The sequence below is a fragment of the Phacochoerus africanus genome, chromosome 12 (genome assembly GCF_016906955.1).
Source record: "Phacochoerus africanus isolate WHEZ1 chromosome 12, ROS_Pafr_v1, whole genome shotgun sequence".
In the NCBI taxonomy this organism is placed as follows: domain Eukaryota; kingdom Metazoa; phylum Chordata; class Mammalia; order Artiodactyla; family Suidae; genus Phacochoerus; species Phacochoerus africanus.
In genome coordinates, this window is record NC_062555.1 from 71,524,444 (window position 1) to 71,548,136 (window position 23,693).

General features: G+C 46.7%; 1 protein-coding gene across 1 annotated transcript; it reads right to left on the reverse strand.

Moving 5' to 3' along the window:
- Positions 1-8,476: 8,476 nt before the first annotated feature.
- On the reverse strand, positions 8,477-13,990 carry LOC125112493 (uncharacterized). Its single transcript, XM_047754653.1, has 3 exons — positions 13,597-13,990; positions 12,485-12,953; positions 8,477-8,525 (listed from the first exon to the last, which is right to left on the reverse strand). Exons 1-3 carry the CDS (start codon positions 13,829-13,831, stop codon positions 8,477-8,479), a joined length of 753 nt encoding a protein of 250 aa, XP_047610609.1. The 5' UTR covers positions 13,832-13,990.
- Positions 13,991-23,693: the final 9,703 nt, after the last annotated feature.

Genomic DNA, 23,693 nt, shown 5'->3' on the forward strand with positions numbered 1-23,693 from the left:
GTAGTTTCATTTGTGTCATATTTTGGATTCCACATATAAATGATGTCATACGGTATCTTTCTCTTTCTGACTTCACTTCACTTAGTATGAGAGTCTCTGGTTGCATCCATGTTGCTGCAGATGGCATGATCTCATTCTTTTTCGTGGCTGAGTAGTATTCCATTGTGTACATGTACCACATCTTCTGAATCCATTCTTCTGTCAATGGACATGTCTTGGCTATTGTGCATAGTGCTGCAATGAACATAGGGGTGCATGGATCTCTTTGAATGAAAGCGCACTCTGAATGACTCTCTCTGCCTTCAGTTTGTTTAGTCCTCAGAGCCCTCGTCACGAGTTTGGCAACAATAACTCTCTCTTAAGACCAGTTCACATGGGGAGGCTGTGAGGGGGCTCTGCTCTGTGGCAACACAACCCGGCCTTCTCGCTGGCTAGTCCTGGAACCACAGTACTCCCCAGGAGGCCACAGGGAATGTTTAATGGACTTACAGCTCTTAAGGTACTTTATTGATGCTACTGAAATGTGACTGTTTGAAAGAGAATGTGTTGGTACGCTTTTGTTGTTGCTGTTTTATTTTTTCTAATTACCGCGAAAACCAGCTGGCAGGAGGCACTGGTAGGGAACTACGAGGTTCTGGTTTCTGGTTCCTCAGCCTGACCCTCCCTAGGTCATCACCTCCCTTGTCGTCCGTTTACTAGGCTGTTAGACAAGGGCCCAGGAAAGCATTGAATCCCAAAGGAACCACCGTTCAAAGAACATTTGCAAGCCTTGGTTGTCACCCAGTGAAGCCAAAGCCTGAGAAGGGTGGGCAGATCAGCAGAGGATGAGATGCCAGGCCGTCTGCAATGCTGGTGGTGGGCCTGCCATGCTGCCCCCCGGAGGAAGCCCATGGAAATGTCCTCTTCACTTACAGGCGCGAGGGACCCCTGGGTGACCCCAAAACACACAGCGTTAAGGGAGAAAACCGACGTGTCAGTGCGGTCCTCACTCAGGGAAAGTATGATGCTCCCGGAAAAAGAAGACTGAACACGAGCGGTATCACCCAGCACGCCTGAAAAACACTGGAAGCCGTGAGGAAAACCTCTCATCCTAAGGTTGGTAAGTGGAATGGTTTATGCTTTCAACAATGAGGAAAATTTTCTCACTGAAGAGAGTCAAGCTGATGAAAAAACACAAGGACCACAACTCTAAGCAGGCCATTCCAGAGCCGGCTGCCGCGGCACTGCCGCCCCTCGGCCGGGCCACCGAGAGGGCAACCTCGGGCGGCTGCAGCTCTGAGCAAAGGGCTCCCCGCTGGACTCCAGGGCTCAGGACCAAGTGCGTTCTGGGACGGAGTCACCCACCCCTGTGTTCTCTGCATGTATGGAGGAAGCTGCCTCTGAGCAACTGCCCTGCAGAGGCTGACTGCACAGCATCTCACTCCCCTCCAGTCCCTCTCACCCCTGGCAAGCTCCCTGCCTCGGGACCACACTGAGCAATCCTAGAGGCAGGGCGGATGCCCGGCCAGAGCGTTTGTGCCCCACGAGGTCCTCAGGAAAGGTCGTCTGAGCTTGAGCTGAGTGCCCACGTGCTGGAAGAGGTCGGCAGGGGCGTCGTCACAGCAGCAAACGGCAGGGAGCCACGGGGGACGATGATCCACGCTCGCTGGAAATGTGCTCAGGAGGGGAGTCCGCTTACGAGACGTTTGGATGCCGTTGGTTTCTCTCCTGCTTTTTAACCATGTGTAGAGCGAAAATAGAAAGTATGAAATGGATTTTTTTTAAGTACTATGAAGAAAGGTTTGAAGATTAATTGAAACGAGTGTCTCAACATCTTGGAAGTATACATAATTTTTTTTTTTTACACTGAGGACAAAAAAATAGTCATTTTAAATAGAACCCATAGCGTGCATGGGAGACAACTGGGCCACGCTGAGCAGAGGGTCTGAGCAGATGCACCTGACGCGCCTCTGATCCCTCCATTAGCAGCCACTTCCTGGGCTGCTGCTAGGGCTCTGACAGAGGCGGCTGACCCCTGAAGGAGGGCTCTGTGGGACGAGCTGCAGAGAGATTGGCTGGGCTCCTTCCTCCGTCGGCTGGACAGGGATCGGGGCACCATCCGCACTGGGTCCTCAGCAAGCAAGAGCACTGAGCAGCGAGTCCTGGGAAGGGCCTGGTTGCAGAGCTATGGAGACCCCTAGGGAGGGGATCAACCTGTGGCTCTGCCTGAGCTGGTTCGGTCACCGTCCTGAAGGTGAAGAAACAGCTGCACGGGGCAGAGCCCTACCTGTCCCTGAAGGGGAGGACCCGGAGGACAGGTGCATGTCCCAGGAGGTGGCTGAGCTAATGGCCATCGAAGGAGGAACGATGCGCCTCTCTCCAGTTTTAGCACTGCCAGCAGCCCCCGTGTGAAACCACCACCAGATCTGAGTTGCAGGGAGCAAGCGAAGCAAAATAGCCCATGCCCAGGAGGTCTGCCCAGCCCGGAAAGGCAAGGCAGGGACACCAGACACAGCCTCTTGGTGAACCAGAGCACAGATGTGGCTCCAGATCCAAGGGCTGCACACAGAAGAGACTCCGAAGCTAAAATCTGCCACGTCTTCTAGATGAGCTGAAAAAGGTGGTTGCCATCCAGGGCCGTCTTAGAAACCCGAAGAACTAAGTCTAAGAAACATCTCTAAGCACAGAACAAAACAGTAGAGCTGGCCTCCCGGGCAGAAGATGAGAGCCCGGAAGAGTAAGCCTGGGAGAAGACCAGGAAAAGCAGGGGTTCTAGAGGAAAAAGAAGCAAGTAAGGGACTTGAAATTTCCTCAGATAAGGAAATAATATTGAGTGGTAAGAAGTAAAGAAGCCAAAAAGAAAGAAAGAAAGAAGTAGAAGAAGACATTAAAACCTTCTAAATCTATCAAAAGGATTCTTTCGGATGATACTAAAATAACATCCTGAGATAATATATGAGAAATGTCCACCATCTTTCAAAACCAAAGATGTTGTGACGAGGCATGCATTTGGGAAATATACGAGCCTCACACTCCATATGAAAAAACTCCTGGGGAAATACTGACCCCGAATAGCAAATGCATCATAACAGCAAGATCAGGGCAGACAATAAATAGTCTGAAAATGGAAATAAAAGTGAAAGTTAGAATGCCAGTCTGGGAAAATGTTTACTTTGGAATTAAAAGCACGAGGAAGTAAAGAGAAACATCCTGTCCTCCATGTGTACCAAACTATATGGGCCCAGGTAAATAAAATAAAACTACACTGTTAGTGGTATAACTCAAGTGGGATATTTTAAGCTGCTTATTTGAGATGCGGACAGATCTTAAAGACAAAAACAACATTCTAAGAAGTAATTAAATAATAATAAAATGAATATGTGTGATTTGATTGGAATATACCAAATCTTATATTGCTTGAAAAGAGAATTTTTTTTTATTCCCATGTTCATGGAACATCTACAAAATAAGTCACTTTCTTCGCCCCAAAGATTGCCTTAGTACATTTAAAAAAAAAAAAAAAAAACTAAGAGCTTTGTTGGGTTCATTCTATGAACATGAGCTACTAAGATCAGAAATAATATAAAGGGATGGAAAATCGGAATCCCTTGGGAATTAACAACATTTCCAGACAGATACCTCTTGGATCTAGGAGAAAATCAAAAGGAAAATTACAACCTTTTGTAAAAAAGTTATGAAGAAGAACATTCTTAATGGCTCAACCTACGGGACAAAATGAAAGCAGTTCTCAGGAGAGGAAAAAAACTTGACATGAAATATCATTATTTACAAAGAAAGGTAAAGAATAAAGTGAGTTGTGCTCATCCTACTACTCTATAAAGTAATTTTCACAAAGAGCAAATAGGAAATGAAAATTCATAACATAAGCTAAAATTAATGAAAAACGTTAAAGGTAGCAGAAATTTAAACATTCAAATCTAATTTAAATCAATTTATTTATATTAATGCCTCATGAGCTGGTTTAAAGAATAAAAAAAAAGAAGGCAAAAAATACACCAAACTAGGGGAGAGAAACAAGGAATAGCTATAGATGTGGACGTGATTAAAGCAGTCATAAAAATATACGTCTATATGAAACTTTCTGACAAGACATTTGAAAATTTAGAGGAAATGGATGATTTCCCAGCAAAATATATATTGCCAACATTCCCCCAAGCAGAAAGGAAGGGAAAACTTAAATACATCAGTTACCATAAGAGAGTTTAGAAAAAGACACTTAAAGATCTACCATTGAGCAAGGCACTGAGGACAGATGGAGTCCCAGCTGAGGTTTATGTAACACGAATTTATATAACCTTCAAGAGAGAGCTTTTCAAAGTTAAATTATTCCAGGCCTCCGAAAAAAGATGAAAGGCCTCCCAATATACTTCACAAAGGCAACAGAACTCCTAAAAATTTGATAAAGACAGAACAATAAAGGGACATTGTCGGTAGGTCTGACTTCCGACTACAGACAAAGTCGTAATATATCAGAATTGTGTTCCTGCGTTTTCCTAATTTATGAACAACTGTTTTTTCATGAGCATCTAACATGTTCCATAACAACAAACAAAATAAGTAGATGATGTAGTCCTATTTTGTTCGATGGTGGTTTAGTAAGAAGGGAGAAGAAATACATAGAGACTGTGTAGAATGTTAACAAAGAGGTGTTTTGAGGGGAATCAGCTGTTTGGGGGTGATCTACTTGGATTTGTCAGAGAAGGCGCCTCTCGGTTACTAGGAGAGCCGGGACCAGCGAGGGGAGCTAAGGAGATGCGTGGGGACAAGCCAGTGCAGGTCCTGGGGGGCAGCGAGAGGACAAGGTTCCTGGACAGAGGAACCCTGGGAGAGGGTGAGGAAGAAAAGATCCCGGACGTCAGGGGGCGTCACAGGCAACAGCGAGCCTGTCTTTTCTTTTCTCTCTCTCTTTTTTTTTTTTTTTGCCAAACCAGGGCATATGGAAGCTCCTGGACCGGGGATTGAACCTGAGTTGCTGCAGTTGCTGCAGAGACAGTGCAGGATTCTTAACTGCACCGCAGCAGGACCTCCCAGTCTGTCTTTTAAGGAGCCATTGGAGGGCGTTCGACGCAGAGCTGGCCTCATCCGACCTCTCTGTGAGCAGCATCACTCTGGCTGCTGCACGGAGATTGAATTGAAGGAGACAATTGAAGGGTCGAGGCTGGAAACCAATAAGGAAGCCTTTGTACTGATCCAGGCAAGTGTTGATGGTGCCGTCCAGTGCGGTGGTAAAAATAAGCATGATGAGACGTGGTGTGACCATGGATGTATTTTCAAAAGACAGAAGCAGAAGGATATTCTGATGGATTGAATTTGTGAGGTGAGGAAGAAAAGGAAGGGATAAGGAAGTGGCTTGAGAAGGCGGCACTAAAAATAACCACAAAGTGAGCCTGAAAAACCACGGCATCAGCACACTTGGTGGCGGTGGGGAGAGATCACAAGCCAAGCTTTGATGACAGGAGGTTGCAGATACCTACTAGACATCCAGATGGCATCAGCTGCAAGGCACCTGAGATAGCAAGGAGAGTTCCTGGTTGGGAATGGAAGTCCAGGAGTTTGAGCTGTACCTGTACCTGTACTTAAAATAGTGACATTGGGAGCTCCCATTGTGGCTCAGTGGAAACGAATCCAACAAGGAGCCATGAGGTTGCAGGTTCGATCCCTGGCCTCGCTCAGAGGGTTACGGATCTGGTGTTGCCGTGAGCTGTGGTGTAGGTGGCAGACGCGGCTCAGATCTGGCGTGGCTGTGGCTGTGGTGTAGGCCGGCGGCTACAGCTCTGATTAGACCCCTAGCCTGGGAACTCCCATATGCTACAGGTGCGGCCCTAAAAAGACAAAAAAAAAAAAAAAAATCTGTGACATTGGATGTGATTTTCAAGACGGTTTAAATAGGTAAGGGGGAAGTTCAAGGTGGCATTTCAACATTGAGGATTGTTTTGGTGGAGCGCTGGAGGCCAGAACCTAACCAGAGGGAGACATGAACTGGGGAAAGGGGATTCAGGCAGCTCAGAGGGGTTTCACTGCAAAGAACGGAGAGAGTGAGGCAATGCTTGGACAGGAAAATAAGGTAAAGAGAGATTATTACTTGTTTCATGATGGGAGAAAGAACAGCATGTTTCTATCCGGATGGGATTAACTAATTAATGAGAAGAGAGAGATTAATTAATTAATTAATGAAAAGCAAGAGGGAGCATTCCTGGGGCAACATCCCTGGACCGCTGGAGGAGAGGGATCTAATTAGACAGGTGTAGAGGGAGGCGGCCTGGCTAAATCGAGGAGAAAGGATATGGAGGTGCAGGTAGGTGGTGAGTGTGCGCGTGTATGCGTGTGCATGAGTGTGTGTGGGGGTGGGGGGAGTCGGTGGCCATTCTCCTCAGAGAGACCGGAAGGGCTGTCATCAACCAAGGTGAGAAGGGAGTGGGCGGAGCCTGAGGAGCAAGGGGAGTGGGTGTGGGTAGGACCCTGCAAATGCAGGAGCATGGGGGGCAGCTCTAGGAATGTACCTCCCGCGGGTGTATTCTCCTCCTGGATGGGTGTGAGCATGGAGTAGCAGAGGCATGAATCACTGGTCAGTCATACAAGATCCGTTAGGCAAACATTAAAAAGAAAACTAAAGTAATGTGTAAAAAGACGCTCAATGAGATTCCTCTGTAGCCGTTTCCTCTTTAAAACTTTAAGAAAGGAGGGGCACCGTCTTTAAGGCCTGAGCCTGCTGTGGCCTCCTTTACCTGGCACAGCAACAAAGCTATCTTTTTCTCCTTTAAAAAAACTTTAAGAAAGGAGTAGATATGGAGTGCCCATTGCAATGCATCAGAAATGAATCTGACTAGTATCCATGAGGATGCTGGTTCCATCCCTAGCCTCCCTCGGTGGGTTGAGGATCCAGCGATGCCATGAGCTGTGGTGTAGGTTGCAGATGTGACTCAGATGTGACCCCTTGGTGTGGGCCAGCTGCTGTAGCTCTGATGTGACCCCTAGCCTGGGAATTTCCATATGCTGTGGGTGAGGCCCTAAAAATTAAAAAAAAAAAAAAAAAAAAGGAAAGGAGTAGATATGAACTGCTCAAGTCCAGTAATATTTCTACCAGACAATTGGAATTCCTACTCTAAAGGGTAAAATGAAAAATCTATTCTAATTAAAGTTGGAAATTAGAAATGTATCCTCGCTATTAAAATTATAATTAAATATTGTCTTTAAGGATCTAGTCACTGTAATTAGACAACGAATTTAATAAATGGTGTGAAACTTTCAAAAGAAAAAAATACCTCCTGTTTTATAACTAGAAAACCCAAGAGTCTCTTTCTAAACAATTAAGAGTTGATAGAAGTGGAGTTCCCGTTGTGGCTCAGTGGTTAATGAATCCCACTAGGAACCATGAGGTTGCGGGTTCTATCCCTGGCCTCGCTCAGTGGGTTAAGGATCCGGCGTTGCAGTGAGCTGTGGTGTAGGTTGCAGACGCGGCTCGGATCCCGCATTGCTGTGGCTCTGGCGTAGGCCGGTGGCTGCAGCTCCGATTAGACCCCTAGCCTGGGAACCTCCATATGCCGTGGGAGCGGCCCAAGAAATAGCAACAACAACAACAACAACAACAAAAAAGAGTTGATAGAAGAATTTGGTAAGGTGAATGGACATAAGATAAATATATATAAAAGCCATTAAGTTTTTTTTTTTTTAGTTTAATAATGAGAACTTCCAGGAGAATGAGAAAAAAAACCTCATAATAATGAGAAACGCATGATATATTAAGTATAAATTAGCAAGAAGGAAATAACATATATATATTAAGAGGAATAGAATATCTTCTTGAACGATATAACATTACATAAACAAATGGAAAGAGAACATTCAGGCATGAGAACTCTTTGATATATAAAATGTTAAATTGTTCAACTGTAATATATGTTAATTATTACATAAAATTATTTTAATTATGTGGCCATAACGTTTATGAGAAAATAACTGTCAAAAGTAGCCAAGACTAATTTTGAATTATGTAAAATAGGAAAGAAGTGATGTGACTTACTAGATATCAGACAAAAACCTAGAATTCCATTAAAATAAAATTAATATGTCATTAACATAGAGATATTCAAATAGATAAATGAAAAACCTGAGAGGCTAATATTTAATAAGGATATTATTTCTATTTAGTGAGCAAAGGATAGACTCTTTAGTAAATGGGGCTGGCAGAAATAGCTGCCTATCTGGAAAAAGACAAAATGTGCACAGTTTTGCTTCATAGAAAAATGAGTTCCAAGTGAGGAAATACTTGGCGTGAAACAATGAGATGGCACGGTTTGGGAAGAACCTCAGTGAGCAAAGATGAACTGGGGGGTCCTGGAAGCTCCGCCTCGTCGTTCCATCACCAAGTCAGTGTTCCTTGGATGAGTGAGGGACGAGGTGCCCTGGGCCCCGCGACACCCGGGCCTGACCGTGCTCGCTCTCAGACAGGTGTTTTAAAATAGCAGTCACTGGCAGGTTAGAGGCCCCGGTGGGAACGGTGGACAACGAGCATGAAGAGACGGCGACTTTCAGCAGGGAGACAGACCTCGTAAGGAAGAGCTCCTTACCAGGCTGAACCAACACATGCAAATCTCAGGGTCACGCAGACAAAGACACATCAGTAGCCTCCGCACCACGTGGGAAAGAATCAGTGGACCTGAAGCAACAGGGCAACTGACGTTAACCAAACCAAACCCAGAGAGAACACGGAGGGGAAATTCAGTTGGTATCAGTTCATCATTGTTCCTCATCACCAGCCCCTCTGGGCCTCAGTGTCAATCCCGTTCTCCCTGAACATAACTCACCTTTCCATCAAGGCCCAAGTCTAACTGCAGAAAACAAGAGCAGGAACCCTTGAAGCATCAGCTCGGACCAGAAATAACTAGAAGACGCCAAATATAGATCCTGCCTACTCATGCCTGCCACAGCCAGCAGCAAAGCATGCAGTTTTCTGGCCCCACACGCAAAAGTGAGGGGGCATTTACATATTACATGTTATACTCAGGACACGCAGATTCTCCTTTCTGAACAGTCCCCACTAGGACCTGTTCTAGCTCTGGCCTTAGACAATGTGAGCTTCCACTGGGTCGTCTGTAGTCCGGAAATTACGGTAAATTTCCCTCTAAGACGGTGTATGAAAGAGACTAAGGCGCTGCTTCGAGCCAGACGGAGACCTAATGATGGGTACACTTGCCGCAGCTTTGACTGAAGCAAGTTTCATTCTGCATTCATGTTCTTAAGCAGCTAAGGGGGCCTCAACATCACAGACCGTCTTTCCCTGGAGACCAAGAGGAACCCCATCTGTCTGATATGGCTCAGGGGACCCTCCCGCCAGCAGGGACACAGAACAAATCGTGTCCAGGTGGTCCTTGGGTTTTTCCCACTAAGCATTATGTGACCTTCTAAAAGCCTCCCCTATATTCAACTCCCATAAGAGAGCTTGTAATGGCAAGTGGAAACAGCCCAATACATTGTTCGTATATTTACAGGTAAATTTGGGGAAAGTATATGCTGGTCCCATTATAGCCATGATAACTATCCTATGAGCTTCTGTAAAGACAGAATAAATCAAATATTTTAATAAGCTCACCAAATTTAATTTAAAAAAAATTTATCCAGTTAAACTTGAATCTAAGACACAGAAAATTAGACTTCTGAACTGATTCTCGCTGTACCCTGAAAATATAATATTGTGTTTAAAAGTGATCTGTGGCAGTTCCCTGGTGGCGCAGTGGGTTAAGAGTCCAGTATTGTCACTGCTGTGGCTTGGATCACTGCGGTGGCATGGGTTCAATCCCTGGCCTGGGAAGTTGCACATGCCAAAAAGCTCGGCCAAATAAATAAATAAAAATTTAAAAAAAAGTGATCTGTGGCAAATGGCAGTGGGTTAGATGGTGGGGCACATCAGAACTGGTCATGTAAATATGACAGTAATAATTAATTTCACCTGCAGAAGAGCAGATCAGTCACTTGTGCAAACTTCAATTTGCACATCATTTGTCAATGTTTATGTAAGGAAAGCTCTAGAGTAGCTTTAATCCACACACCTGCCTTAAAATTATTTAATGATATTTCAAATGGTATTAATCAAATATGATTAATAGAGAAGAGACTAGAATTTGGGCTCCTAGAGCACTTTCCGTAGTTGAGATGGTGCCAAGGGCTCGGTGAGTTAATGAGTGAGGCCCATGGCGACTGCTAAGTGCTGTAAGGGCACGGGCCTGTCGTAGCTCAGCCTCAGATCCCACAGCTCATTTTACCATTGCAACCTGTCACTTGCGCTCACTTTTGGCTGCACCCGCAGCATAAGGAAGTTCCCAGGCCAGGATGGAATCTGACCCGCAGCTGCAACCTGTGCCGGATCCTTAACCCACTGAGCCACTGCGGGAACTCCACAGTGCCGTCTCTTAATGCCAACATCTTCAAAGGCCATAGAACAAATAAAAGACATCTTCTCATTCCTGTTGTGAAACCGAGCTATGACAGCACAAAAATATTCCACCTGGTCCATCTAATGGGCATGGAACCCTCACGGCCTCCCTCCTGAGTGTGGGAAAGCGTTGTTCAGGGGTGGAGCTCACTGGGCTCTTACTCTTTCTTCTCCTTCATCGCCTCCAACTTCGTGGGTTGCTCATGGCGTTGCCATTGCTTTCTTTAGAAAATAATTCTAGAATGTTAACTACTGTTGAACACAAGCAAATCATTTTAGAGTTTTGCTATGGTACAGTTCACATACAGAAAAGTGTACAAATATAAAAACGCACACAATTGAAGAGCACCAGCTGAGGAATTCTGACCCAGCAAAGGCACCTGTTTCACCCCCACCCAGATGAGGAAGTAAAAGACTGAGGTGACCCCAGACCCTGCCCCTGCCCCCCCAGGCCCTGCCCGCCCCCAAAGTTAACCCTTGAGATGCCTCTTTGCATTTTACCATTGCCAGGAGGCCATCCCAGAGTTGGAACAGGCCACGGTGCATTTTCCCCTCCTGCTCCTTGGATGTGTTGGTTGGCTGGCCCTCGGAGGCATAAGAGTTTCAATGGCAAGATTCTCGGGCATATCTTTGAGTGAATGTTTGTCCTTATTTTGGTAGGATACATTCCTAGGAGCAGAATTGCTAGTGACAGTGCGTGTGTATGTCCCATTTTAGCACAGAACCACAGCGCTGTCACACATGTGGCTATTTCCAACGGCGTGGCTGAGAGTTCCAGCTGGCCCTGCCTTCCTCTGCTAACCAACCTGCTAACCAGCCACTCCAGTGGGTTGGTGCCAAGTGAGGTCTCATTGACTGAAGTTGCATCTCCCTCTGATTAATGAGGTGGACACTTTTTCATATTTTATTGGCTGTTTGTCTAGCCTCTTTTGTCAAGTGGCTCTTCAGTTCTCTGGAGTGTATTTCCATGGGATCGTCTTGTCTTTTTTATCGATTTGTAGAATTTCTTTGTATTTTCTGGACATAAATCCTTGGTGCCATTTGAATTGCAAATGTCTTCTCCCAGTCCATGGCTTGCTCTTTCTCTCTGCTAATGGCATCTTTTGATGAAAGTCCTCAATCATAATAGAGGCCCATTTAAGCTTTTCCTTTATACTGAGTGTTTTGGTCTTCTTTTAAGAACGTGTACTCACCCCAAGGTCGTGATGATATCCTCATATTTTCTCTTAAAACTTGTATTGTTTTCCTTTCACATTTAGATCAGTAACCCATCTGGAGTTAATTTTTATGAGTGATATGAAATAGGGTCAAAATGGGTTTTATTTCAAGGAAACAATAGTGAATAAACCACAGTGGCGCACTTGAAAGGCCTTGCTTTCTAATGAGGGAAGTGGGCAATTGAACAATTAATTCTAAGATTATAGACAGTAGATATTTCCAAGTGACACTGTAATGAGAAAAGGAAACGGTTGTCTAAAAATAGCGCTTTGAGAAATAAACTCATAGACATGGAGAGCAGACTTGTGGTTGCCAAGGGGAGGGAGTGGGATGGATGGGGCAGTTTGGGGTTAGAAGTGAACTACTGCGTTTAGAACGGATGGGCAATGAGATTCTGCTGTACAGCACAAGGAACTATGTCCAGTCTCTTGTGATGGAACATGAGGGAGGGCAATGTGAGAAAAAGAATGTACGTATATGTCTCACCGGGTTGCTTTGCAGTGTGGTAGAAATTGACAGACCAGGAGTTCCCGTGGTGGCTCAGTGGCTAACGAATCCCACTAGAAACCATGAGGTTGCGGGTTCGATCCCTGGCCTTGCTCAGTGGGATAAGGATCCGGCATTGCCGTGAGCTGTGGTGGAGGTCGCAGACACGTTGCTGTGGCTCTGGCGTTGCTACAGCTCCGATTTGACCCCTAGCCTGGGAACCTCCATATGCTGTGGGAGTGGTCCAAGAAAATGGCAAAAGACAAAAAAAGAAAGAAAAATAAAAGAAATGGACAGACCATTGTAAATGAACTATAATAATTTTTTAATTAAAAAATAAATAAAAATTGCGCATTGAGTTGGCATGAGTAGGCCGGAGGCAACACCTTGCTGGGTCTGACTGGTGAGGAGGGGCCGGCTTCCTGGCGTAGGTCCCGTAGGTGCTGCAGAGAAAGACAGCGATGCTGTCGCGCGATCACTAACGCGTGGGTCCCGGCTTCCGCGGAGGGTGAGGCAGGGCCGGCCGGGTTCCCTGCGACAGCCCAGGGACGGCCTTTGGCCGGAGAGGATGCCTGGAGCAGGAAGACGGCAGGGCATCCTCTGCAGAGAGAGGGGGCCCGGGCGACCTCGGGCTCGGGCCCAGTGGCCTCGTCGCGTGTTTCCTGCCCCCGCTGTGGCAGCATCCCCCTGTTGTGACGGAAGCACGTGGGTGCTGTTTCACGCCCCGCGCCTGCGGGGTCGCTTGCTCTGCCCACGCTTTCTTCCGCCTCGTGGTCTCCCTCCTCCACGGCGCTGTCTTCTGTTTCCGCCGCCCTCGTTCCTATGAAGAGGATTTGTGGGTCCAGTGATCCCTGCCTGTCTACACCCACTCACCCCCCGCCTTTGCTCCTCCCAGGTTTTGAGATGCTCCCTGGAGAAAAGCACAACCCCAGTGAAAAACAGCTCCACTTGCGGCTGCGACACAGCGGAAAACACACAACCGGGCGGAGGGGTGTTTTGAGGCAAAAGTCACCCACACGATGCCCCCTGAGGACACGAGCCCCACATCCTAATGATACAGGGCATTTCCCTCCCCCCTCCTCCTCCTCCTCCTCCGCACACGGGGGGCCTGCACTCTCACACACACACACACACACACACACACACACACCCGCCACCAAGCCTCACCGCCCGCAGGCCCAGGCCTGGTCTCCGCGGTAGTTGTATTTTCCCTTTGCTGAGGAATCCAAGAGGCCCCTACACCAGCCTAACTACCCACCTGTCCCACCTGACCGTGCACTTGAGTCCCCGTCTGTTACCAGGGACGAGTGCTCTGTGCCCCTGCGCTGATCCGGGCCCGTGCACCTGCTCTCATCGCTGGTCCTTCCAAGGACCCGGCTCCCTGGAGTCTCCGTTCTCCTCCAGGTGCCACACTTGCTTGGCTCAGCCCCTCCCAGCAGCCCGCCAACACGGGTATTCCTTACCTGCTCCTGAGAAGCTTGGGTCCTCTGGCCGCCTCTCCTCCTCCCCTCGGACCCGGGTCTCCTGGGGGTGGAATTCCTGAGAAGCCTCATCCCTGCCTTTCCCGCCTCTCCTCTCACGCTCTTCTCTGGTGAACTGTCCCCTGCCAGGCTTTCCGCTGCTCACCCACCCCCTCCACCCCAAGGTCCTGTCCAGGCGCCAGGCATCTCCCCCTGGGGTCGCAGCGCTTGTCCGCATTGGAGGAGTTGCTTGCTGCTGGCACCTGGAGCGCTTCCCTCGCGTGCTGAGCTTCCAGGGCACCGGCCAGCCCCAGCTCGTCCCCACTGCTCTCTCCCTCCCCTCCACCTGCCATGCTCACTGCTTTTCTTTCCAGTCCCTTGAGCGCTGGCGCCTCAAGGCGGGACCCGCCTCCTCTGCCCTTTCCGGCCACACGCACTCCCTTCAAGGTCTCACCTGGTCTTGCGATTTTCTCTAGAACTTCCACACACCAGCGACTCTCAGTTTGGACCTTCCTTGTTTGCTCATCCACAGACCAGCTGTGGTTACTTATGCCTGGTGTCCAGAGTCACTCTCTGGAAAACCTCCTCCAAGGGGTCCTAAAAGAGCCTAGTCCTCACCCGCCACCTGCCCTCCTCAACTTGCTGTGCCCACACATCAGGCGAAAGATGTAAGGTCCACGTCCCGGGCCTCCTGAACATATGGCAGAATCCCTCCCTGGAGGAGAAGGGAGCAGAGCAAGCAGGTTTATTAAGGCCAGAATGAAAAGGTCCTGGAATCTTTTTTTTTTTTTTTTAACCAGCTTTGATTAAATTTACTTTTATTAGGGTATAGTTGATTTACAGAGTTGAGTCAATTTCTGCTGCGCAGCATAGTGACCAGTCATATGCACATTCTTCTCCTCCTGGAAAATCTTCAAAGCGCTGAACTAGATGGCAGTTTCTTCCTTCCACTTCTGAACATGAAGTGGGCTGATGTGTTGAAGAAAGTGCTAGGTTATTAAGGTTCCGCATGAAACAGAAGTGGAATGACATTCACCATTGTAGGGGTGTGTATGTCTCTGTTTCTGTGTGTTGCTGTGTTTGTGTGTCTGTCTATGTGTGTCTGTGTCTTAGTTCAGTGCAGGTCTTCTTAGTTTGTCACGATGCAAGTATTTCTTCACTTTTCCTTTCACAGTATCTGCAAAATTTTAACTGACAGAGAATTTCATTGTTGAAAGTGAAACTGTTCTACTAATATCTAATGCTTGGTGTCAGCTACTCTCATTCTTGGAATTATTTAAAATTCCACTGAAGGTACAAATTTGAACTGAGATTTTTTTTTTTGAGGAACTCAAACATGCAGAATTGAGATCTGAAATCTGCTGGTTTATGCAGATTTACCCTAAGAAAGGAAGTTAGGGCTTGGGTTTTGCTCTCATGGAAGGAAATGACTCATATCAATGCTGGTATGTAATCGGTGTCCTAAATTTAGCTTTTGTTTGAGTGTAAAACCTAACATTGACATAGGAAACTTTTATTATACTAAGCTGCGCTTTTCTCGTTCCCTTTTCCTCTCTGTCAATCAATGACCACACTTTCATTAGGGACCTGTTAAGACATGTTTAGAACATAAAATAAGGTTTTGTAAAATCTGAGTTGATTTCATAAAACATGGTCACGTGGGAAATATTGCACAATGAACTCAGAACAAAGGGTCTCAGAAGGACCGGATTTGGAAACAAAAGAAAGATCTCTGGATGAGGTTACAATGAGCACATTTTCTGACCCTTCTGGAAAACGCGTATCTATTTACAACAGAAGGTATTTCAGAAGTAAAATGACTTTTACACTCTGCCTCTCTTTATTTATCGTCATGTGCTGCAGAATCATAAGGCAACTTAATACGGCCCAAAAACAGACCTCAGGGTCAAAGCCGCAAGTAAGTGTTCTTCCTGGAAACTGAGGAAAGAAACCTGGAAGTTTCCATGTGTGTACATAGAGAGAGCAATTTAAAATTCCTCATTGACTGACGGTCGATGCCCACGGCTCATTCCTGACCTGCGGTCTCAGACCCCGCCACAGAGCGCAGCTGAGAAACAGAAGCTCAAGAACGCAAAGGACCCTCCGCATCAGGATGAGTCGTGCTCAGTGGGATCCCTTAGGTCACCCAGAGATGACGACAGGAGAGCACCCTGGGGGCTGGGGTCAGTGTCGGATGTGCTTGGGTCAGTGTTTGGGCTCTGGCTCTTAGGCACCTTTGTGATGGTAGTTGCTTTACAAAATGCAGTTGTCGGAAATTTCCACTCAGAGCAGGGATTGTACACATAGTTTAAGGAGCAAACTTAGAAGGCCCTGTTGTGACTGCGTGCATTAAGAACCCGACATAGTGTCCATGAGGGGTATGGGTTCGATCCCTGGCTTGCTCAGTGGCTTAAGGGTCCGGTGTTGCCCTGAGCTGTGGTGCAGGTCAAAGACGAGGCTCAGATCCTGTGTTGCTGTGGCTGTGGTGCAGGCCGGCAGCAATAGCTCCGATTCGACTCCTAGCCTGGGAACGTCCATAGGTCAGGTGTGGCCCTAATAAAAGACAAAAAAACAAAAATGAATTCCCTCTTGTATCCTTGTATATCCTCCTGGCTCCGGTTTCCCTGGAGAACCCGACTCACCCATTCAGATTGTAGCAGACTTCCTTTCTCTCTGGCTGTATGACTGGGGGCCCTGCTGCTCTCAGGCCCAGAGACAGCTGCCCTGGGTCCCCTGCCACGGACCCCTGCAGCCTCCCCAAGGCCGGCCGAACAGTTTCCCTCCAGGCCAAGATCAAGGCCTGTAGGACACAGCATCCTTCCATCTTTGCCCCACGAGGTGACCGAACCAAGAGAGTGATGACACCTATCACCTCTGCTGTGCTCCACCGGCCAGGGACAAGTCACGGGTCCTACCTGAACACACAGGGAGGGAATTTCACAGGGCGCGGCTCGCTGAGGCACCGATGAAGGACTCCGTGTCCGAGCGCACCAAACAAAGGCCAAGAGCTGCCATGGAATTTGGCTTTTAGAACATTTAGAAGTCAGAGCACCAAAATGCATGGTTTGAGTTTTCCATTCAGACTCTACAATATTTACTTTCTGATTCATAATCCAACTACTTCCTTATTGGATTATTATTATCTCATTATAATCCACAAGTTCGACAGTCCCCCCCCCCCCCGATACTTCTTTTCCTTTGTGCAGAAAACTGTTCCAAAAATAACAATAAACACAGGGAATACACAGAAGTAGTGGCAGTGCATTGGATGAAAGGTGCGTTTCCTCTTATTACACAGGGAGAGAATTCTGTGTCCGTGGTGGATGGCGTTGGAGAAAGCGTCTCTAAGAGAAACAAGTGCACCTTTGATGACTGTCGCTCAGTGAGTGGCAGGTGCTGTGGACTTACCTGTGAGCAGAACTGTGTGACCTAAGCCGTATGTCCTCACTTGTGTTCTTCAAGGTCCGAGACGTGCACCTCGGGGGACGGGGCTGCAGGTCGGGGATGGGAAACCTATTCGACTCAAAAAGGAATTGTGACATGCTGCGTTTCAGGAAAACCTGACTAAAACAACAACACGATTCTGTTACACTACACACCCGTTAGCCCAAATCTGGGGCCCCGGCAGCAGCACGTGCTGGTGAGGGTGTGGAGCCACAGGAGCCCCTGGTCATGGCTGAGGGGAGCCACATGATGCAGCCACTTTGGAGGAGTGTGGCGGTGTCTTGCCAACAGTCTCTTACCACAAGATCCAGGAATCTGGCTCCTTGGTATTTACCCAAAGGAGCCGAAAACGTACAGCCGCACAACAGTCTGCACATGTGTGCTTATCGCTTTGTTTCTCACTACCCAAACTTGGAAGCCATCAAGTTGCCCTTCAGCTGGTGATGGATAAACCGTGGTCTATCCAGGCAATAGAATATTGTGCAGAGCTACAAAGAAATGAGCCGTCAAGCCGTGGAGAATCAGGGCAGAATCTTAAATTCCTGTGACGCAGTACAAGAAACCAGTCTGAAAATGCTACACACTCTGTGATCACAAGTCTGTGACATCTAGAAAAGGCAAAGCCGTGGCGACAGTAAAAAGATCCGTGATGGCTGGGCTTGGGGAGAGGGAGGGAAAAGTTGGGGAAGCACAGAAGATTTTCAGGGCAGGGAAGCCCCTCTGTATGAAATTACAATGATGTACACATGTCATTACACCTTTATCCAAACCCCCGAACGCACAACACCGGGAGTGAACCCTAATGTCATCTCTGGTGGGGGTGTTGATAATGGGGGAGGGTACGCGGGTTTGGGGGCCAAGGAGTGAATGGGAAACCTGTGTATCTTCCTCTCGATTTTATTGTAAACAAAACTGCTCTAAAAAAATTAAATCTTGGCGTTCCCACCGTGGTGCAGTGGGTTAAGAACCCAACTGCAGCTGCTCAGTGTGACCCCTGGCCCAGCACAGTGGGTTACAGGATCTGGTGTTGCCCCGACTGCACTGTGGGTCACAGCTGCTCTCAGATTCAGTCCCTGGCCTGGGAACTTCTTCCATATGATGGCGGTGCAGCCATGGAAAAAGATGAAATCTTTTGAGAAAACTTTTTAAGTTAAGCAGATGTCTTTCTGTCAGACGTCTGAATGACTTCAATATGCCGGTGGCTTGATGAAATCTTCAAAGATATGACTACAGCTCTGCACAGCAATGACATTTTTTGAACAAACGATCACGTGACGCACCTATTAATATTTCATGGGAGAATCTTCTACTGTTATGTATTTGAGTTATCAGAATTCCTAAATTGGAAAGCAATAGTAAATATTAACAAGGTGTCCAAGTCGGGTGACACTTAGGATCTGTTTACAGGTATGATGAGTGGACTTTACAGTGACTCAAGGGGAGCAGAATGGTTCAGCTCATTGGCAGCCTTCTTCTTGCCTGCTTTGCTGAGTCTGAACCAGAAACTGAAGTCCCTTCCTCTAAAACCCATAGCTTCTTTATTTGCATAATGATCTCCTTTTGTTCCTTTTGTTCCATTAGAATGCCTCAAATATAAGGTTTATTCTTTGGGTTCATACTCTTCTGATAGGAACCACAAATTTCCCCTCTGCTGTCTTTTGCTAATGACCATGGTTTATAAACTGTGGACTCGAGTGTGTGAGGTTTTGTGTTTGTAGATTTTAAAAGACAAAATACCATCAAAATAGTGATTTAGGTACCAAAATATCATAATATACATATTTAAAAGTTGATTTTTTTTTTGGAGTTCCCTGGTGGCTCAGTGGGTTAAAGATCTGCATCCACAAAAAAAAAAAAAAAAAAAAAAGTTGAGTCTTTTTGATTTGACTTGGCAAGATGATAGGCATTAGGAAAAGCACAACTCGTCAGCAAACTCCAATAATAATGGGCTTAGAAATAGACGTTTCTGCCCTCTCACTTATTTAAATCCAGAAGCAAATAGCCCAGAGCTGGGACCCTCATTCTGCTCTCCAAATCCCAGGCCCTTCCAGCTTTTTCTCCCACCTTTCCCAGGTTTTGGCAAGAGCTTCACGGTTCAGAGTGGTGGTCTCTGCGTTGTAAGCAGCAGGAGGAGAGCAAGAAGCAGGAGGAGGGCAAAATATTCACTCCAATTACCTCATTTGATAATTAAGCCTAACTTCAAGATCACGCATGAAAAAGACCACAAATGTTACAGTTAAAAGGACGCCCACTTCTCAGCTCACTTCCAGAGAGAAGTGTGCCTGGCTTAGCCGATCTCGTGCTCAGGGTCTCCCGAGACTGATAGCAAGAGGCCAGCAGGCTGGGCTCTCTCTTGGAGCTCAGCACCCTTTCCTCAGGCCCTTCCAGGTTGTTGGTAGGATTCAGCTTTGTGCAGTTGGAGGATCAGGCTCCCTACTCTGCTGGCTGTGCTCGCTCTGGAGCCCCACGCTCCGTCCCAGGCGTCCCTCTCCATTGCCAAAGCCAACCCGGGAGAGCTGCCCCCCAAGACTCCTCTGCGCCGAGTGTTCGCTCTGAGGACCACAGCTCCTCTTAAAGGTCCGCTTGATTAGGTCAGGTTCACCCAGCGTAATCTCCTCTCTTAACCTCAGAGGTGCCCATGACCTAACTAATCACAGAAGTGCTTCCCCGTCCTTTTCAGTCCTGCGGATGCCATGGGCCTGTATCAGCAGCGAGGAATCTCGAGCATCTTAGGGTCCTGCCTACCTCAGCAGTCTAGGAAATACGGTTTTCATCCCGGGTGGCTTAAAACCTGGGACCCAGACTTTCCGAAGCGTCAGCAGCCTCTGCCAGAGAGTTTTCCTGTTGCAGGCTTTCATTCATCATTAGCGCTTAGAAGGAGCCACAGCAGTCTCTGCTGTTCTCAGTGAAAAATTTGATTAAAACGGAGAAGCAGCCAAGAAGCACAGTCTTCCACTCCTCACAGAGTTGTCTTTTCCAGAACCAGGGAGGTTTCAGATGACTCTCTGACGAGCCCACCACTTCGCAGGCATCTTATAATTTGAAATACTCTCTTCCTTGGTTCCCACTCCTGACACGTGTCACTCTCCCTGCTCCCTTGGGCTGTATTTTAAGTTAAGAGAACTTTCTTTTTTATCACCTGGATGGTACTCTAGAGAGACGAAGGGTTTCATACCTCGGACAGGTACAGAGTTCCTTTCTGAGAGACTAGTCTAGTTTCCGTAAATTGCTGTCCAAAGACGGCAACAATAGCACCTCCTGTCTGATAACGTCCTCCTAGCTCTCGGCCTCAACTCGCCTCCCAGCCAGAGGTGGAGCTATTTCTCCCCCTTGAATCCGGATGGACCTAAGGAACTGATTTCTGGGGACCCTGTCCTCTGGCGAGCGGGTCAGCAGGTGAGACGTCCCGCTGTGCTGAGGCCGCCGTGCTGGGAGGAAGCCCAGGCTGCTCGAGGACAGATCCCCAGCCCGTGTCCCCCTGCCCCACGCTCCCCTTCCCCCGTGCTCCAGCACCAGCCGCCTTGTGCCAGGCACGCCCTTCCCAGATGGCCACAAGCCCCTCATCGTGGGCAGATTTTCGAACCAGGAGGAGTTAACTGGAACCTTCCCCCGGTGGGAAGTGACCAGCCGACTTCTCAAGAAGTACTGTAGAAGCATGACTACTCCAAGGATACGAAACAAGATACATGTGCTGCGTTAGTCAAAGACGTGTCGGGGATCTGGATGTGGTCTGCAGACTCAGTAGCCCCCAAGGAGATACGTCGGCTACCTGTCATTTCCACAGCCACGGCTAACAACAGCAACCCTGAGTCACAATGTGAGATGTCAGCGACGATGCTGTGTAAACGAATGAGTGAATGCGTACGAATATGGGAGATGCGTAAGTGATTCTGAGCTGCGATGTAAGTGTACAGCGTTGTGAAAAACAGTGGTAGTCATCTGAAATTCTAATCAGCCATACGTAAAATAAATCACATTTTAACAGATGTACGCTTTCAGGAGCTTGGGACACCTACTTCTAGTCATTTATTTCTTCTAGCGTATTAGTCCCCAGGAGTTTTAGAGTCATAAGTAATTCACATGTATTTGCAGACTAATGTATTCAGCCTTATTCTTTGATAAATGTATCTTTTAAAAAATACTTAATGAGGTGGCATTTTTGTTGTTAACACCTTCCAAGTGGCGATCAGAGACAGCGCAGTTTTCCTGCACACTGATAATTTAAACCAATGAGAGTGTTAAAGTGAGCAAGCCTAACGTCCGTGTACGTGTGGACAGGATTGCTCAGCAGAGTGTGATAAGCTTGGAATTCTCCTGTTGGATAACAACAGGTCAGAGGGTCCTGTCCACACAACGAATAGGTTTTGTCTAAAATGGGTTCTTAACAAGATGAAGGGTCTTGTTCTTAAAGTCTATTTTTAGCAGCCTTTGTCGGAGGCGACCTTAAACCTGTGATCATGACAAAATGCAGTCCCTTTTCAAACGGCCTGTGGGCTCACTTCATGTGCTTTAAAGGCAGGGCACTGCAAGCCTGGAGCCCTCTCCTCCAGGAAGTGGGGTGTCAGCAGGACTCCACATAGATTTCTTCTACAAAGTTCCCACACCAAGGCAAATATTTACTTCCTTTTGATTCACAGCCATGAAGGTTGTGGGAAAATCAAGTTCAGCAACAACGGCGGACGTCACTGAAAGGGAAGAGCGAGCACCGAGGCTCTGACAGCGGCCTCTGCAGGAAGGAGGCCCAGGCGGCCAGTCAGCGCCGAGCACCTGGGAGGACGCAATGCTGCCTCCAAGGTCCGCCCTTGGCTTCCGAGACCCTGCCCGGGCAGATGCAAAGAGCCCCTACGGTGTTTATTCAAATCCTTGCACAGTTATGTCTCATTTTGATTCCTATTTCAACATAGAGGAAAATCATTCTATTAGCCTAATTGAATGACTAGACAAATAAATATTGAGTAGGTGAAATTTCTAGAATTGAGTGTTTTAAACATTTTTTATTTCCAACATATGAGGACATAAAACAGTTGATAACTTTTTTAGTAAAATCCCCTATAGAGTATTATATATAAATATAAATTAAATTCTTGTAATATGTTTAAGTATTAATTAATATAAATAGTGCCTTTAAAGTGTTAGAAAGAAGATGCTTTGAAATTTCACTCCTGGTTATAGATCAAAAAAAAAAAAAAAAAAAAACAGGAGTTCCCGTCATGGCGCAGTGGTTAACGAATCCGACTAGGAACCATGAGGTTGCGGGTTCGGTCCCTGCCCTTGCTCAGTGGGTTAACGATCTGGCGTTGCCGTGAGCTGTGGTGTAGGTTGTAGAGGCGGCTCGGATCCCGCGTTGCTGTGGCTCTGGCGTAGGCCGGTGGCTACAGCTCCGATTCAACCCCTAGCCTGGGAATCTCCATATGTCGCGGGAGCGGCCCAAGAAATAGCAACAACAACAACAACAGACAAAAGACAAAAAAAAAGACCAAAAAAAAAAAACCATTAATTCAAAATGATATGTGCACCCCACCACTCACAGCAGTGCTGTTTACAACAGCCAAGATACGGAAGCCACCTAAGTGTCCATCAGCGGATGAATGGATAAAGAAGATGTGCCGTGTACATACAGTAGAATACTACTCAGCCATAAAAAAGAAACGAAATCTTGCCCTTTACATCCATGCGCATGGACTATTGTAATTAGTAAAATAAGACAGGCAGAGAAAGACAAATACTGTATGATATCGCTTCTATATGAGATCCAAAAAAAATAAACCAATGAATGTAACAAAACAGAAACAGACTCACAAATACAGAGAACAAACTGGTGGGGAGAGGGCGGGGAGAAGGGAAAGAAAGAGATAGGGGTTTAAGAGGTACAAACTACTAGATACAAAGTAGATAATCTACAGGGATACAGTGGACAGGGGACGTAGCCAATGTTCTATAACAACTTTAAATGGAACAACCTATAAAAATATTGAAATACTCTGTGATACATCTGAAACTAATATAATATTGTACAGAAAATGTACTTCAATTTTAAAAATTCCCTTAAAATTAAAAGTTAAAAATTAAATCAAAAATAAATAAATAGGTGTTCCCCGTCATGGCTCAGTGGTTAACGAATCCGTCTAGGAACCATGAGGTTGCGGGTTCGTTCCCTGACTTGCTCAGTGGGTTAAGGATCCGGCGTTGCCCTGAACTGTGGTGTAGGTTGCAGACGCGGCTCGGATCCCGCGTTGCTGTGGCTCTGGTGTAGGTAGGCGGCTACAGCTCCGATTGGACCCCTAGCCTGGGAACCTCCATATGCCGCAGGAGCAGCTCAAGAAAAGGCAAAAAGACAAATATATAAATACATAAAATACATATTTCAATGAACTAATTAAAACAAATATTTGGCAATTTTTTTAAGAAAGAAGATGCTTTGAAAAGCGTTTTCTTATGGAATTAGTGACTTTGTGTTTTTGTTGCTTAATTTACCTGCAAAAAAAAAAAAAAAAGATTTGGGTAATCTGCGCAAAGAATAACATTTACTGAACATTTCTCTCTAGGAATTTGCGTATATTATCTCGACTACTTTTAACAATGATCAAATTAAAATCTGAGACCCAGAGAGGTTAAGTAATGTGCCCAGCATCACACAGCATGTTGGTGGCAGAGCT